This window comes from Castor canadensis, chromosome 11 (assembly GCF_047511655.1).
Source record: "Castor canadensis chromosome 11, mCasCan1.hap1v2, whole genome shotgun sequence".
NCBI lineage: Eukaryota > Metazoa > Chordata > Mammalia > Rodentia > Castoridae > Castor > Castor canadensis.
The window spans coordinates 17,573,102-17,589,854 of NC_133396.1; the positions used below are offsets into that span (position 1 = coordinate 17,573,102).

General features: G+C 35.9%; 1 protein-coding gene across 1 annotated transcript; it reads left to right on the forward strand.

Annotated features, from left to right (window-relative positions):
* Positions 1–323: 323 nt before the first annotated feature.
* Meioc (meiosis specific with coiled-coil domain) lies at positions 324–15,995 on the forward strand. Its single transcript, XM_020171339.2, has 7 exons — positions 324–454; positions 4,440–4,597; positions 6,809–6,913; positions 8,772–10,644; positions 11,204–11,338; positions 13,313–13,493; positions 14,140–15,995. The coding sequence occupies exons 1-7, from the start codon at positions 410–412 to the stop codon at positions 14,367–14,369; spliced, it is 2,727 nt and encodes a 908-aa protein (XP_020026928.2). The 5' UTR covers positions 324–409; the 3' UTR covers positions 14,370–15,995.
* Positions 15,996–16,753: the final 758 nt, after the last annotated feature.

Here is a 16,753-nt window from a genome sequence, read left to right on the forward strand (position 1 = left end):
CCATGGAGGTGAGAGGCGGAGGCGCCCGTCCGCCCCCTCACCCCGCAGGCCTGAGGGAGGGACTTGAGGTAACGGGTGGGGACGAGCCGCGTCTCCCCCCCGCCCCCCACACACACCCGCACCCGACCCGACGCGGTTGTTGCTGAGGAGGCGGGGCGGGAGGAAGGGGAGCCCCGACGGGGCGTCGGGCCGGGGCCGGGGTGGCCGAGGCGGGCGGCGTGGGCCTGTCAGGGCGGTTGGGGCTCAGTGTCTGTCCCCCGGAGGGTCGCGATGGCGGGCGTCGGCGCTGACGGTGTCCCTCTCCTCCCGTCCCGAGCAGCCCAAGGTGGCGTTCCGCGGAGGCGCGAACCGCTGCTGGAACCTCAGCGTGGACGCCAGCAGCCGACTGTCCGACGGCTTCAACAGCGTGATGCTGACGGGCCCCGCTGCCTTCTGTGACTGCTACAAAGCTCAGGTCCTCCAGGGGACGCCGCCCCGCCCGCCCCGAGTCCCGCAGCTTTTTTTTTCCTTGGTGGGACCAGGGCTCGGGGGGGGGGGGGTTTCAACTCAGGGCTTGCAAAAGCAGGCGCTCTGCCATTTTCCTCTGGTAATTTTTTTCCAGGTGGGGATTCCCGAGAGCTATTTGCACTGGGTGGCCTCGAACCGCGATCCTCCTAATCTCTGCCTCTCAAGTAGCTAAGCTGCCTAGCACTTGCTAGGCAGGTGCTCTACCGCTGAGCCACGCCCCCAGCCTTCCTCCCTCCTCTGCTCTCTCCCATTTCTCTCCCTCCCTCCCTCTCTCTCCCTCCTAACCCCCCATTCTCCCCCATCTATCTCCCTTCCTCCCTCTCTCCCTCTCCCCCATCTCTCCCCCTCCCTCTATCTCCCCCTTCCATCCATCACCCCCTTCCCTCCTCTCTCCTCCTCCCTCCTTCCCTCTCCCCCCCCCCCTCCTCTCTCTCTTTCTCCTTTTTCTGGTGCTGGGGATCAAACCCAGGGTGTGGTACTTGCTAAGCAAGCGCTCTACCACGGAGTTATACCCAGCACACCCAGCTCTTTTGTTTTAGTTTTGGTGGTACTAGGGTTTGAATTCTGGGCCTTGAACTTGGTCATGCCCTTAGCACTATAAAATGTACTTGAAAGAATACTCCCCAAATATATTTAGATCCAAACACGGGCCACTGCTCATCTCTCTCTCTCTCTCTCTTTTTTTTTTTTTTTTTTGTGGTACTGGCGTTTGAACTCATGGCGTACACCTTGAGCCACTCCACCAACCATTTTTTGTGATAGGGTTTTTCGAGATAGGGTCTTGCAAAGTATTTTCCCGGGCTGACTTCCTTTGAACCATGATCCTCCTGATCTCTGCCTGCTGAATAGCTAGGATTACAGGTGTGAGCCACCAGCTCATCTCATTTTCTGCTGCACAATATGAAAAAGTTCCTTTTGTTTAAGCAGCTTATCTTTCAAAAGGATTAACAAGTGTTTATGTCACTTTGGATACTACACCACTAAAAAAAGAGGTAAAGTAGGCAGAGGCTTTCCATAAAAATTTTATAACTAGCCAGGTGCCAGTGACTCACTGTGCATATAATTCTAGCTACTTGTGAGTCAGAGATCAAAAGATCACTGTTGGAGGCCAGCCTTGGCAAATAGTTCATGAGAGCCCCCCATCTCCAAAATAACCATAGCAAAATGGACTGGAGCAGTTGCTTTGGAACCACAAAACCCTGAGTTCAAATCCCAGTCCTACTTAAAAAAAAAAAGAGAACTAAAGGAATAAAATTATGAAACGTTTTAAAGATCAAAAAGTGTAAAAGTTGCAGCTAACAAATTCTGTGCCTCAGTTTCCCTAACTTGAGAATAGTCATAAACTATAAACAGAAACATCATGTGTAATTTTAAATAGTAATCATAGTCAGAAATTTAAACAAATGATTGTAAAGTCAGTTGACTTTTTTTTTTTTGGTTGGAAGGGGCATTAGTGGTACTGGAGTTTGACCTCACTGCCTCATGCTTCCTAGGCAGGTGTTCAACCATTTGAGCCATGCTCCCAGCCCTTTTTTTACTTCAGTTATTTTTCAGGTAAAATTCCACATTTTTGCTAGGGCCAGGCCTCAAGACTGAGATCTTCCTACCCCAGTCTCCTGCATAGCTGGGACTAAAGGAGTGTATCACCCCACAGGACTTATTGATTGACATGGGGTCTCAATAAGTGTTTGTTCTGGCTGGCCTCAAACCTCAATCTTCCCACTGTCTGCCTCCTTGAGTAGTTGGTATTACAAGTGTAAGCCACCATGCCTGGTCAAGTCTGTTGAGATTCTTGAGAATAGATGATTGGAAGTTACTAATTTTCATATTTTGTTGATTTAGTATAAATTCAGCATTGTATATTTACTGTATCTTAAAAATTATGTCTATTAAGAACAGAAATTTAGAAATAACTTTGATCTGAACATGTGTTTTCTCATTCAAATTTTGATTAAGAAAATAAAAGCAATTTAAAAATATTTTTAAGGGCCGGCAGAGTAGTTCAAATGGTAGAGTGCCTGCTTAGCGAGCATGAGTCCCTGAGTTCAAACCCCCAGTACTGCCAAAAAAAAATTGTGAATCTGTCTTTCAGGCTTCTTTAAGGAAGCATTTTCTAGAATAAATAATGTCTAAATTAGTTTAATATGTTTTCATTCCTTGTTTCTTAAATTCATTGTATTTTTAATTATTTCCACTGCACCTCAGTTCCTTTGGGGAAGAAACAAGCTTTTTAAAAAAATATTATTGTCATACTGGGGGTACATTGTGACATTTATAAAAGTTCTTACAATATATCATAGTTAAATTCACTCCCTTCATCATTCTTCTTTATCCCCCTCCTCCTAAGGTTTTGAATAATTCATTAAAATTGTAAAATCCAAACATTGTATCTTCTTTACTCAATTCACCAGAAAATGAAAAAAAGAAAAAAAGTGGGTTTGTATTTTTTTCCTGTAATTATAGGAATAGCTTTAAAATTTCTTGAAATAAAATTTTATATATCTTTTCATTTTTACAATATCTCTTGGAGATAGAAAGTGGGCTAAAAATTACACATACTATAAAAGAGACTAGGAATAAGATCTTGAGTTTAGGTTTAATTGTAACTGTAGCCTTTCCTTGCTTTTCTCTCTCTTTTTTTTTTTTTTTTTTTTGGTTGCCGTTGTTTTGTGCTAGAGATTGAACCCAGGGCCTCTTGCGTGTGAGGCAAGCACTCTGCTACTGAGCCACATTTTCACCCTGTCACCTTGTCTTTCTTTTCTTTTCTTTCTTTCTTTCTTTCTCTTTCTTTTCTTTCTTTCTCTCTCTCTCTCTTTCCTTTCTTTAGACAGAGTCTTACTGTCACCAGGCTGATCTTGAACTTGCTATATGTATCCCAGCAGGCTTTGAATTTGTAGTCCTCTTGCCTCACCCATCCAAGTGCTAGGATTACAGGCATGTACCACCACGCCCAGCTCCTTGTTTTTAAAGTGGAGATAATACTAGAGTTACAAAGTTTACTAAATATAATAATGTATATGGAATTCCTTTGAAAATTAAAAATGTTCTATATAATTGATTCATTTTATATACCTATTGAAAGTGAATTTTATGTATGATTTATTTAAAATAATACTTAGTATCCACAGAATGCCTATCTGTTCAAAAATTAAAACTACAAAAATTACATATATATTTTGGCAGTACTGGGGTTTGAACTAAGGGCCTCACACTTGCTAAGCAGGCATTTTACCACTTGAGACAGTCCATTCTGTCAGTCCTTTTTTGTGTTGGGTATTTTTGAGATAGGATCTCTTGAATTATTTGCCCGGGCTGGCTTCGAAACTCCATCCTCATGATCTCTGCCTCCCAAGTAGGTAGTATTACAGGTGTGAGCCACCTGTAACACCCAGCTAATTGTATGTATTTTGTACAAGGGAACAAAGGGTCAGATCTGATCAGTGCTGAATCCAGAGCCTCACTCATGCTAGGCAAATGCTCTACTGTTTGAGCCATGTTTCCAGCTCTTTTTTGTTTTATTTTCTTTTTGAGATGGGGACTAACTTTGACAGGACTAGGCTTGGACTTTCAATTCTGCCTCTCTGCCTTCTGAATAAAATAGAGATAACAGTGCTTGGATTACAGTCATACACCACCACTCCTGGCTCCTGCCTGTTTTTATACATTTGTTTATATATAATCTGTGTTTGCCTTGGTGTCGGAATAGCACAGTTAAGGAATTTCAATAGAAACCTAAATGGCCAGCAAAGTCTGAATGCTCACTCTTTGGCCTTTGACAGAAAAAGTTCTAAGGTAACTAAGTCTAGATTTGAATGTAATGATCCCAACTTTTAACACCTTTGTTACTTCTTCTGATTTCTTATTTTGCTAATATTCTATAATAAATGAAGTTTTGATGTGTCTAATGCGCAAACATTTCTTAAATTTTTCAGAATGAAGACAATGTTGACCTAAGGCAGACCTACACTCCACTTTCTTCATCAACAGAATATGCAAGTTCAATAGATTCTTCACTTTTCTATGCACCATGGTCTACTTATGGAGATGATATTAAACAATCTTATAATTCTCAGATCAATGTAAAGAACAGGTAATTAATAGATTTCTCAGGCTAAATGAGGTGTTGCTAAGTTTGATTGCATAGGAACCAAGGTATATTAGTGTTCTTTTTTGTAGATCATCATTTTAATGTTGTGGCATTATAATTTTGTTCCTAAACCTTACACGAAAGCCTACACTAGGCAATTTTTGTGTACAATTTTTATTTTGTTATTTTTTAGTTAGAACCTTTAGTAAGTAAAATTCCTCTTTCCCAAAAGAACAGATTTAAAGTTTTTACATCTATTTTTATTTAATTTTAAGTTTTTATTATTTTTCCTTCTAATATACAACAAATAGAGTTTTATCAGTCATAAAATATTTTGGCGGGCTCCAGTGGCTCATGCCTGTAATCCTAACTATTTAGGAGGCAGAGATCAGGAGGATCACGGTTCAAAGCCAGCCTGGGCAAATAGTTCACGAAACCCTATCTCAATCCCAGATGTCAGCCTGGATTCAAGCTCCAGCAAATAAATAAATAAATAAAATAAATAACTTAAACCTTGCAAAAATAAATATCAAGAAAAGTGAAATTCCACCTGACTCTTGTGTCTTTTCCCTTTCCCTTCTCCTCCAATAACAACTATCAACAGTTTGGTATATGTTACATTGAGTATTTTTCTCGATATAGACTAACATTATTGTGCAAAAAAGCTTTCCTTTTGAATCTTTCTGAGATAACATGATATAGTGGAAAAAATACTGGACTTGTTGGCAGACTGTTTAGCAAGTGTATAGTTTGGCAAGTTATATACCCTTGGAAAATACAAGTTTCTTAATATTGGCAGTGATCATTTGTCCATTCAACAGATAATAACTAAATGACTACTAATGCCGACCCTTCTGATATTATGAAGGTCAATTAAATATTCCAGTGTTAGATAAATATAAGGTATTTTTACTTCCAGAATATTCCAATAATTTGAAATGTTGGAAATAAAATATGAAACTTCAAAAGTTATTTTTTTGTTTGTTTGCTCTCTTTTTTTTTGAGACAGGATCTTGCTATGTAGCCCAAGCTGGCCTCTGATCATCTGCCTCTTCCTCCTCTGAGTATTAGAATTCTATGTGTGCACCACAACACCTGGCTAAGAAGGTACATTTTAAAAAAACAAAATACTGCTTCTAAGAAGGAATTTTAGAATAACCTTAAGAAGTAAAGGATACCAATTTTCCATGTCCTTAATGGTTGAATTAGTTAGACAATATTAGTTACTAGGTAGGATTTCATGGACATGGAACTCCAAGTAGTGTCACTACTCTGGCAAGGATTTTGGGATAGCACACAAACCATAATATTTAAGAAACAACTGAAAAACTGCCATGGTATCTAACACCATATCACATTTCATTTTTTTTATCCAATATTTAACATAAAGAGTCACAAAAATAGAGCAGCAGGTTCATATAGTTTTCAAATCACAAAAGAAGAATTTAAGTATATATTGATAGAATGGTATATAATAGGTCCAGACATGCTCTCAGGGACAGGTATGTACCAAGCATGTCTGCAACATTGTAGGTCAGAGATTTGTATCTTGGTCACCTAAAATGTGTATCATGTGTTAAAGGGAAATAAGAGGTAAGCATACATTGTGAACTAGACATAGGCTTTTCTGAAAGGAAGGAGAAATATTTACATAGTATAGACACCATGCCAAAGTGAAAATATTCTTGAGTTCTTTCCCCAGGGACTTTTTTTTTTTTTTTTTTTTTTACAGTACGGGGTTTGAACTCTTGCTAGGGAGGTGCTCTACCGCTTGAGCTGTGCCCCTCCACTGCTTCCCTTTTTTTTTTTTTTTTGGCAGTACTGGAGCTTTTTTTTTTTTTTCATTTATGCATACAATGTTTGGGTCATTTCTCTCCCGTAGTAGTGGGGCTTGATTGAACTCAGAGCCAGAACCTCACACTTGCTAGGCAGGCACCCTTACCACTTGAGCCATTCCACCAGCTTTTTTTTTTTTTTAACTATGTAGCCAGGCTGGCCTCAAACTTGTTATCCTCATGCCTCAGCCTCCCAAATGCTGGAATTACAGGTGTGACCCACCATGCCCAGCCTTGTCCCCTCTTTATTTGAAATGATGGTATAGACTCAGTCCAAATATCTTGTAGAAAAGTAGTAGTAGAATATATCTGAAAGGAGAAATCAGTATATTGTATTTTAATGTGAATAAAGTAGTTTACATATGATATTCATTTTTAGGATTCAAACTGAAAGAAATGACTATGGCAGCGAAACAGACTTACATGGACTTGTGTCTAACATTTTGGAAGAACAAGATAAGTCGCAGCCATATTTTGCTGAAGGGTTAGTATGTTATATAAGCTTTATAATGCATAATACATTATATAAATGCACATAAACTAGGTTACCCAATTTTTTAACTTTTTATTTTTACTTAATAGTAGAACATTTGATAGTAGACATCTTAATTCAGGTATTTGTCAATACGAACTTTGATTTTGCTGAAGTACTTGCCATAGAATTGAAAGTTCAATCTAAGGTTTTATTTTCTTAAGAACTTTATTTGAAAAATTATTCTTGTATAATTTATTATTTCCCTTGAGTTTGTGAGCTAAAGTTTGGCTTAAAGAATATAAATTCCAAGGAATTTTTAAACATAGACCAAAGAATAAAACATAATCCTTATTAGTCATTGCAGAAATACATATGGATTTTAGTCATGTGGTAGAAGTTTTTTAAATATGTTTTAATTGTTTTATTTGGGTGTGGTAGCCATATTACTCAAACACCCTATTTCATAAATAAGTATGCCACACACATGTAATTAATATTTTAATTACACACATGTAATTAAAATATTTAAGTTTCAAAATAATTAAAATATTTTAGTTTCAAAAATAGTTTATGTAAAACACATCTTTTTTGTTAAAAAAATGTGATCAACAGCACTTTTATATAATAACCTAATCAAAGGAAAACTTATTCATTCTCTGCTTACTATAAACAATTCATGTAGGACCTTGAAGTTGCTAAGTCTTAGTTAGTGACTCTTTGGAAAGTGCAATGAAGATATATTAAAACTAAAATGCATACAATCGTGTTGCTTAATGACAGGGTTCTGAAATGCATCGAGTTTGCTGTCATGCAAATATAGAGTGCATTTACACAAACCTAGATGGTACAGGCCATTAACTCAATGTGGCTTTTTTTTTTAACCACTAATAATGTTTATTATTATTTTTGGTGCTACTGGGGTATGAATTCAGGGTCTTGCTCTGTTGGATATGTACTCTACTGCCCCCAGCTCAATGTGGCTTCTTGAAATCAAGAGACACAGTAACCATGAAGCACTGGGCATGATGGTACACGCCTGCAATTCCAGCAGCTGGGAGACTAAGGCTGGAGGATGGAGAGTTTGAGGCCAGGCTGGGCTACATAGTGGGTTTGAGGCCAGGCTGGTCTATGTAGCAAAACCTTGTCTGGAGAGAAAGACAGAGACAGAGAAAGAAAGAAAGAGAAGGGAACCATGAGATATATGAGGCTACTGTCAGTTTAACACAGCATACTTTTTTTTATAGTAAACTTTTTTTTTGTGGTGGTACTGGGGTTTGAACTTTGGGCCTCACACTTGCTAGGCAGGTACTATACCAGTTGAGGTAAACTTTTTTTTTTTTTAATAAGTTGGAGTACACTCTCAAATAGAAAAAAATATATAAATACATAAACCAGTAAAATAGTTTTGATATTATAGACTGTACAGAACTATATGTGCTATACTTTTATGGGACTGGCAGTATGTAGTGGGTTTGTTTACACCGGTACTACAAACACATGAGTAATGCCTTGTGCTATGATGATGTTAGGATGGCTATGATGTCACTAGGCAAAAGGAATTTTCCTGCTCCACTCTAATCCTAGACTACTGTCATATGTAGTTTGTAGTTGATTGAAACATCTTTATTTGGTGCATAATTGTAACTATAAAGTGTATAGCACATTTCTCATTACAGAGAATTATTTAGAGATAATGGTAGCTTATAAATCAGGGTTGGAAAAGATTTGAGAATGATGAGGTAGGGCAAGATAAAATACTTTTGAAAGCATTTCTTACCTTTTCCACTGAGGATATAAAGTCTTTAAAACTTAAATTGTAGAGACAAAAAAAACTTAAGTTGTAATTAAATATATTTACTTGTTCTAGGACCTGCTCCTCCAATTTAAAGTCAGTTTGGCCAATGAACACAAGCAGATTTGTAGATCACCATGACCTCTTGACAGAACCCAAAAGGCCAATAGATACGGCTATCTCTCAGCAAGCTTTTTATACTGGTGAATCTGTATCAGCAGTGGAAAAGCAATACCTGCATAATAATAGTCTCACACCACAACAAAAAATAGATGAACTTTATCATGGATTTACTGGTTTAGACCTTGAAGAACAATGGATGTACCCTGCACGAAGCGATCATTCTAACTGTTACAATATTCAAACAAATGATACAGCTAAGGCTACATTCCAAGAATATTCATTTATCAAAAACTGTTTTACACCACAAAGTGGTCTGTTTGATATCATGAAAGAATCAGGAATTGATACTTACCCTTATGGAAGAGAGAAAATATGTGCTAAGGGTCTTGAAGCACCATTTCAGCAAAAAAGGGCAGAGATATTTCTTTCCCAGTTTAATAGATACAATGAAAATGTAGATTATTGTAGATACCCAGAATATGCTCATCCTAATAAGGCTACACTTAACAAATGTTCAAATTTTAATGTCCAAGATGGTAAAAAATTACCCAATGGCACATCTGAAACACCAACTGTAGAAGCAGATGCCTATACAAAGTTATTCCAGGTTAAAACAGCAAATCAGAAAAAAATGGAGGAGACACTACCTGAGCAGCAGAATTTTGCATTTCCAAAAACTACACCACATCTGACAGAAAAACAGTTTGCAAAGGAAGCAGCATTCACCACCGATTTTGGCTTAAAATCAGAATACGGACTAAAACCTCATACAGCTTGTCCAGCTAATAATGATTTTGTTAATGTCACAGAAAAGCAACAGTTTGCTAAACTTGATCCCCCAAATTCTGAGTATTTTAAATCAGTGAATTTATTATCAAACTCTGCAATATCTTCAGGAGGTATCAATTTAAACAGACCAACTTGGGTGAATGTTCAGACAAAAAATAATACTCCTATTCCTTATCGAAATCAAGGTAACTTGATAAAAATAAATAGTCATTTAAGTGCAGCTTCAAAAGGTTCTAACCATTCTTCAGATTTCCCCCAACTATCAACCACAAGTTTAACCCCAAATAGCAACTTATTTCAAAAGTACTGCCAAGAAAACTCTTCAGCATTTTCTGGCTTTGATTTCAGTTACAATGGTGCAGAAAGAATTCAATCTGTCAATCATTTGGAAGGACTGACAAAGACTGGAGAAGAAAATCTGTTTGACTCTGTTACGGATAAAAAAATAAAGCAGCCAAATGGATTTTGTGATAACTATTCAGCTCAGCAGTATGGGATCATTGAAAATGTAAACAAACTTAATTTTCAAGCTAAACCCCAGAGTAGACATCATGATCCTGAGATAGATCCAAAGCATTTAGATGGCTTATCTCAAAATACCTATCAAGATCTGTTGGATTCACAGGGTCATTTTAATAGCCACAGACAAGGAAGTGGAGACAGCACTATAAATAGCCGTGTTAATCACACACAGGCCTCATGCTTTTCTAATAATTATATGATGGGAGATTTACGGCATAATCAGGGTTTTCAACAACTTGGTTCAAGTGGGTTTCCTCTAAGATCCACCCACCCACTTGGCCATTCAGTTGTTCCACTGTTGGATTCCTATGATTTGTTTTCTTACGATGACTTAAGCCATTTATACCCTTATTTTAATGATATGATGTATGGTGATAATTCCTTTTCTGGTTTTGTGCCAACTTTTGAATTTCAAAGACCAATTAAAACCCGTAGTGGACCAGCCAGTGAACTTCATATTCGTCTAGAAGAGTGCTATGAACAATGGCGAGCATTAGAAAAGGAGAGAAAAAAGGTAACACAACTATTCATTTAGGAGTAATTTAGCATGTTCCCTCTGCCGGTCTTAGTGTAGTTGAAGAATACTTGCCTTATTTCTAAGCTGAATTCTTCTATAATATACAATATGTAAGTTAATTACTATAAGGAACTAAGTTATTTTAAGACTAAAAGCTTGAGGTTTTAAAATAATTGTTATCTATATGCTAATTTTTAAAGTTTATTTTGTCTATGAGGTTGATCTTTTCATTAAGTTAAAAGTTTACTCTTCAAAATTTTCGTAGTATTAAACTGTTGGAGTATTCAAGTATTTTATAGGCACTATTTATGACAGAAAAATACTGTAGTACCATGGTTTATATTTGTTTTTTTTTTTTTTTTCCTTTTTTTGGTGGTACTGGGGTTTGAACTCAGGGCACTTTGCCATTTGAGCCATGCCACCAGGCCTATATTTGTTACCTTTTGATACCAAGACACAATTTTTATTTTGTTTTTTTCTTAGAACTATGAAAACTATTTACAGTAGAATTATATTTAGAAAATTCAATATCTAAAAATTACATAATTTTTTACAGACTGAATTAGCCCTTGCCAAGAATTATCCAGGAAAAAAAGTATCCAGCACGAATAATACTCCAATTCCAAGGCTGACCTCCAACCCATCTAGAGTTGATCGTTTAATTGTGGATGAACTTCGAGAACAAGCCAGAGTAAGCTATAAAAGCATCCAGTAGTGGCTTTTTCAGTTGTCTGATGAACATTTAAAATGTTTCAGGCAGCGAGAGTTCTGAAGGATTTAAAAATCACATTTGCATATAACTAAAATATGTATTTCCCAAGGTCAGAGGGAGAGAACTGCTCTTTTTTTTTCCTTCAGTACTGGGATTTGAACTCAGGGCCTTCATCTTGAGCGACTCCACCGGCCCTTTTTTTGTGATCGTTTTTTTCAAAATAGGGTCTTGCAGAACTATTTGCCTGGCTGGCTTCGAATGGTGATCCTCCTGATCTCTGCCTCCTGAGTAGCTAGAATTATAGGCATGAGCCACCAGTGCCTGGCCCAAGCTGTGCTTTTACTATAAAGTAAATTAACAGGGAATTACCACATTTCATTTTCTTTTTAGTTTTTATTTCTTCATTTTCTTTTTTTTTTTTGGCGGTACTAGGTCTCAAACTCCAGGCGTCATGCATTCTAGACAGGCACTCTACCACTTGAGCCACTCCACCAGCCCTTTATTTCATTTTCTTAACCCCACATTCTTGAATCATTCAACATGCATAGAGTATATCCAGTAATATATTAAATACTGATAAGCTGGATTATGTAGGTATACATAATTTTGCAAAATACCTTTGCTTTAGAAAAGTAGTGTATCATTTCAAACAAATGTCGTAAAGAATCCTGATGTTACCCGTGGTGTAACATCACCACCTTTTTAATTTCAGAATTCTCTAAGCAATATAGAGTAGGTATACTTTTTCCTTTTTTGACCTTTTCAAATACTTCTGTTTACCAAATAAAATTTGATAAAGATAGCTGGGAAAAACATGCAGCAAGCAGCTAATTTCTATGCTGAATAAAAGCCATTTTAGGGATTAGAAAAATCAAATGAATGTCCATGTATTTAGAAATATATAAATTGTATTTCCCTGGAGTTTAGAAATATATAATTTGTAGTTTCCTGGAGTTTTTTGCACATGTATTTTTTGTTGTTGCTGTCATTTAGCCTCCAGGGATTTGGCTGGTGTACAGTGGGAAGAAAATATTTAAATTTGGAATAGACATATCCAGGCCGGGGATGTGTCTCACATGGTAGAGTGCCTGCCCAGCAAGCATGAGACCCTGAGTTCAAACCCGAATACTACCCCCTCCCACTCCTCCACCCCTCAAAAAAGCAAAGGAATAGATGTGTCTTTAATAAAATTGAAAGGAGTATGAGTTTAGAGGAATTTATTCATCTTGAGATGTTTTGCCTACATCCTTCAATCACTGAACACCAAATGTGAATTGTCAGATCATTTAGTTCTCAAAGATATTTTGATATTTAAATCCTAATGGAATAAAAAAGTTCTCTTCTATATACTTTCCAAGTTAAGAATTTGAAACAGATATAAAACATACTCCTTTTACTGATCTAATAAATATATCCAGTGCCCTTTTTAAAACTTCATTTAAAAGGATTGAGATCTTCCTAATTTTTGTTAACAAAAATAGGATTGTTCTATATCATTTCAATGTAAATTTTTAAATCAAGGTTTTTTTTGTATTATAGATTCCTTAAAATTGTCACTAGTCTGTGTTATCTGAATATTTCTGATTTCTTGAAGGGGAACAATGCAGGCCTAGAAATATTGAGAACATGTTGAGGTCAGGATTAATAAACCTAGATCTTCTTTCTTTTAACTCAATTTGTTTCCTTAATTATTTTATTTTTTTAATGGGATTGGGGTTTGAACTCAGGGCTTCACACTTGCAAAGCAAGTGCTCTACTGCTTGAGCCACACTTCAGCCCATTTTGCTCTGGGTATTTTAGAGATGGGGGTCTCATGAACTGTTCAGGACACAGTAAGGCATTCATTTATTTATTGAATGACTGTTGTTGCTCTCATTCTATTCTTTACTGAAGACTTTTTTTGCAGAACAATGTGGTTACGTGCTTTATCAAAATTTAAAATGTTTCCCTCAGGTTGTGACTTTACTAGGCAAAATGGAACGTCTTCGAAGCTCTCCCCTACATGCTAATATCTCTACTGCTCTTGATAGACACTTGGAGTCTATTCACATTGTACAGTCACGTAGAAAGGATGAAATTGTTAATGCTTCAAATCGGCAAAGGCAAGGAGTGCCTAGATGCCAAGATGACAGAGGTACAAATATTAATGCAAAATTTTTGATAAAGCAATGTGATAATTTGAATACTAATAAAATCAGATCCTGGGATTAAAAGGTTGGACTTCTAAAATTAACACTTATGTTAACTTTAGGAACAAATTGGTAAATCGTCTCTACATTATTTATTTCAAAAGTACTTTGTTCTATTTTGTTAATTTTATGCATTTAATTATACCTGTCTTAAGACATAGTCTGTTTTACACAGTGTTCAGTGTTGTATGTCAGAAATAAAGTATCAGTACTTTAAATTTTGAAAACAAAGTACTTTGTCTTCAATTAGCCATCCTTTTTATAAAAAATTTGGCCATTTAGTAGCAATAGCACTGGGTTTTTTTTTTTCTTTTGGTGGTATTGGGGTTTTGAACTCAAACCTTCACACTTGCTAGACAGGCACTCTACCACTTGAACCACTCTGCCAGCCCTTCTGTGTTGGTTATTTTTAAGAGAGGGTCTCATGAACTATTTGCCTGGGTTGGCTTCAAACCTTGATCCTACCAATCTCTTCTGAGTAGCTAGGATACAGGAGTGAGCCACTGGCTCCCAGCTAGCACTGGGCTTTCTAAGAGTTAAGAGATAATTAAATTGATAAATAAGAAATGACCCAAAATATTTCCTTCACAGATGTTTTTGCACTTGCTTCAGCAATTAAAGAGATGTGTGTGGCTACTCGGAAAGCACGCACTACCCTATGGTGTGCGCTGCAGATGACCTTGCCAAAAACAGCAAGTACAACTGGCCAAGCAGAGGTGGAAAAGATTTTCCAGGAAACGGTAAACTGTGAAGATAAAGTCCATGAAAGCATAAATAGTAGCAATCCAATGAACCAGAGAAGGGAAACAAACAAACATTAAGGAAATGCCCGCAGAAAGAATTAAAAAGCTGATAATTAAATGTATCAAGACATGCTAAAAATTTTTAATGAACTTGTCAAACTTTCGGTCCATTAATTTTCTTTCAGATTTAAAGTTAATACCTTAATGAAGTCTAAATTCTATTTAAAAATCTATTGGAATGAATCAGATATAAAGTGACCAGAAAGGTAAAGTTGATTACTCTTTAAGAGTTGAGTAGTCAAAGATAACAAGTTTATTTAAGTAAATTGAGTATTTCCTAACAGCTAAAATATTGCTTAAATCCATTCTGCAGTGCAGGTAAATGCAAATATGAAATTCTTCTTCTAGGAGTTAAGTTTCATTTAGTTCTGCCTTAGTAAGTATAATTCCAAATAATGAATCGAAGTGACTGTAACCCAATTATGGCTACAGTTTAGTAACCAAGACAAGTTGTGATTTTGATATAAAAGTGTTTTCCTTACAAAACTGGATAATACCTAGGAAACAAAGGAAAATGGATAAACTCAATATTCATATAAAATTTAATATTTAAAATACTACCATACTTATAAATTTGAAATCTTAGTGCCTAAATATATGGAGGGAAATGCATCTGATTCTCCTAAATTAGTGATGAAAGTGCCAGTGTAAAAACCATGGAAGTTACTGAATATAAAACCTGTTCAAATCTTTTTTTGTGTATATTCTTTAAAATTTTATTATACTATCAATTATTAAATATTTCCAATTTTAAAGTATTTAAAATGAATCAAAACAAAACATTTCCTTTATCTGGATCTTTTAGACTTGATGCACAGTAACTAAAATAATGATATTGTTTTAATACCCTTAGTTTGCTGTCTTTTATGAGGGTATCACGAAGTTCTAAAATGTATTTTTTTAATGTTAATCTTTAACTAGTTTAGTTTGCAATTGGTTAGTGTATATTTTGTGTAGTTGTGTTCATTAGTTTGCCTCTGTATTTTTTTTTTAAGAGCACTTGAAAGCTTGGCCTTTTCTGTTTCTCATCACTTAATAGCTTTGTATTGGAACCTGAGTAATTTATTCATTAATATGAAATGTTGGTATTATGTGACTCAGAAGATCTTGGGTTTTAACATTTCTAGCATGAGTTAAACTATATTATAATGTACTGATGAAATTTAATTGAAATATCCTTGACTAGAAACATTGATTATTTAAATGTTGGTGTCTTCCTTAGTTTTAGAAATCCTGGTATTTAAAAAGAAGAGTGTAATCACACCACATAAATTTTCTTTAGATGATGTGCAGAAGAAACTGATTGAGAATGCAGGAGTAACTGTAGGGAGAAACATTTTGATTACTGATGTGCTTTAGAACTACCAAATGAATTACTTTGAGGGTAGTCAAATAAAATAGATCACTCCACCACAGTCACTGCATAGAAAGTGGTTAAGTTTGACATAAGACATGTTGGATGTTATGAAAACAAATGCTGTACTGAATTTAGTCTCTCTGGAAAAAATAAATTACTTTGTTGAAAATAATTTGGTCTCATTTTTTAATGTTTGTATTAGTTTTTAACCATAAAATTATGGTTATATCAGAAAACCAACTGAAATTTTCATTTAGCTGGTAAGAACCTCTGCTAAACTTTAAATTTTATCATTAACACATAAGTAATAATGTTGGTAGATAAATCAGTGCCATTCAGATAATACTTTCAGCTGCCCTTATGTTAATGCTAGCAAAACAAAGTAAAAATTTTGGAAAAGCTTTCACAGTGGTCAGAAGTGAAAAACACCAGTCCATTAACAAAAACCACTTAAAAAAGAAAAATCACTTAAAAATTCTTTGAAATCTTGTTAAGTTACCCAGTCAATAATTCTTATTGTTTGTTCCTTTCTATGGTATACCCTCTAACGGGTGGTTCTTATATAGTTCTGAATTACAACTTTAAGAAACATTATAAAAACCATCACACAAAATCTGCACTGAAATTGGTAAAGCTGATATTCTCTCTCACCATTTCTAATTCTCTGAATTACAACTTTAAGAAACATTATAAAAACCATCACACAAAATCTGCACTGAAATTGGTAAAGCTGATATTCTCTCTCACCATTTCTAATTCAAAGAAATTTGGTGCAGTCATTTTCTTATGGAAAAAACAATTTATATAATTATTATTATTATATAATTTATATACACAGAGGACTAAGAATCCATCAGTACCTCATAGGACTTCAAAGCCAGTTTATTCATATTCAAAAACACAAGGTAATTTTTCTGATCTCCTAATCTCTACTTCACAGAAAGGAAAATTTGGAAAGAATTTATGGATTCCAAGAAGAGGCTCCAGTAGTAGAATACAGGTTATAGAACTAACTGAATCAAAGCACAAAATAAAAACATTCCTC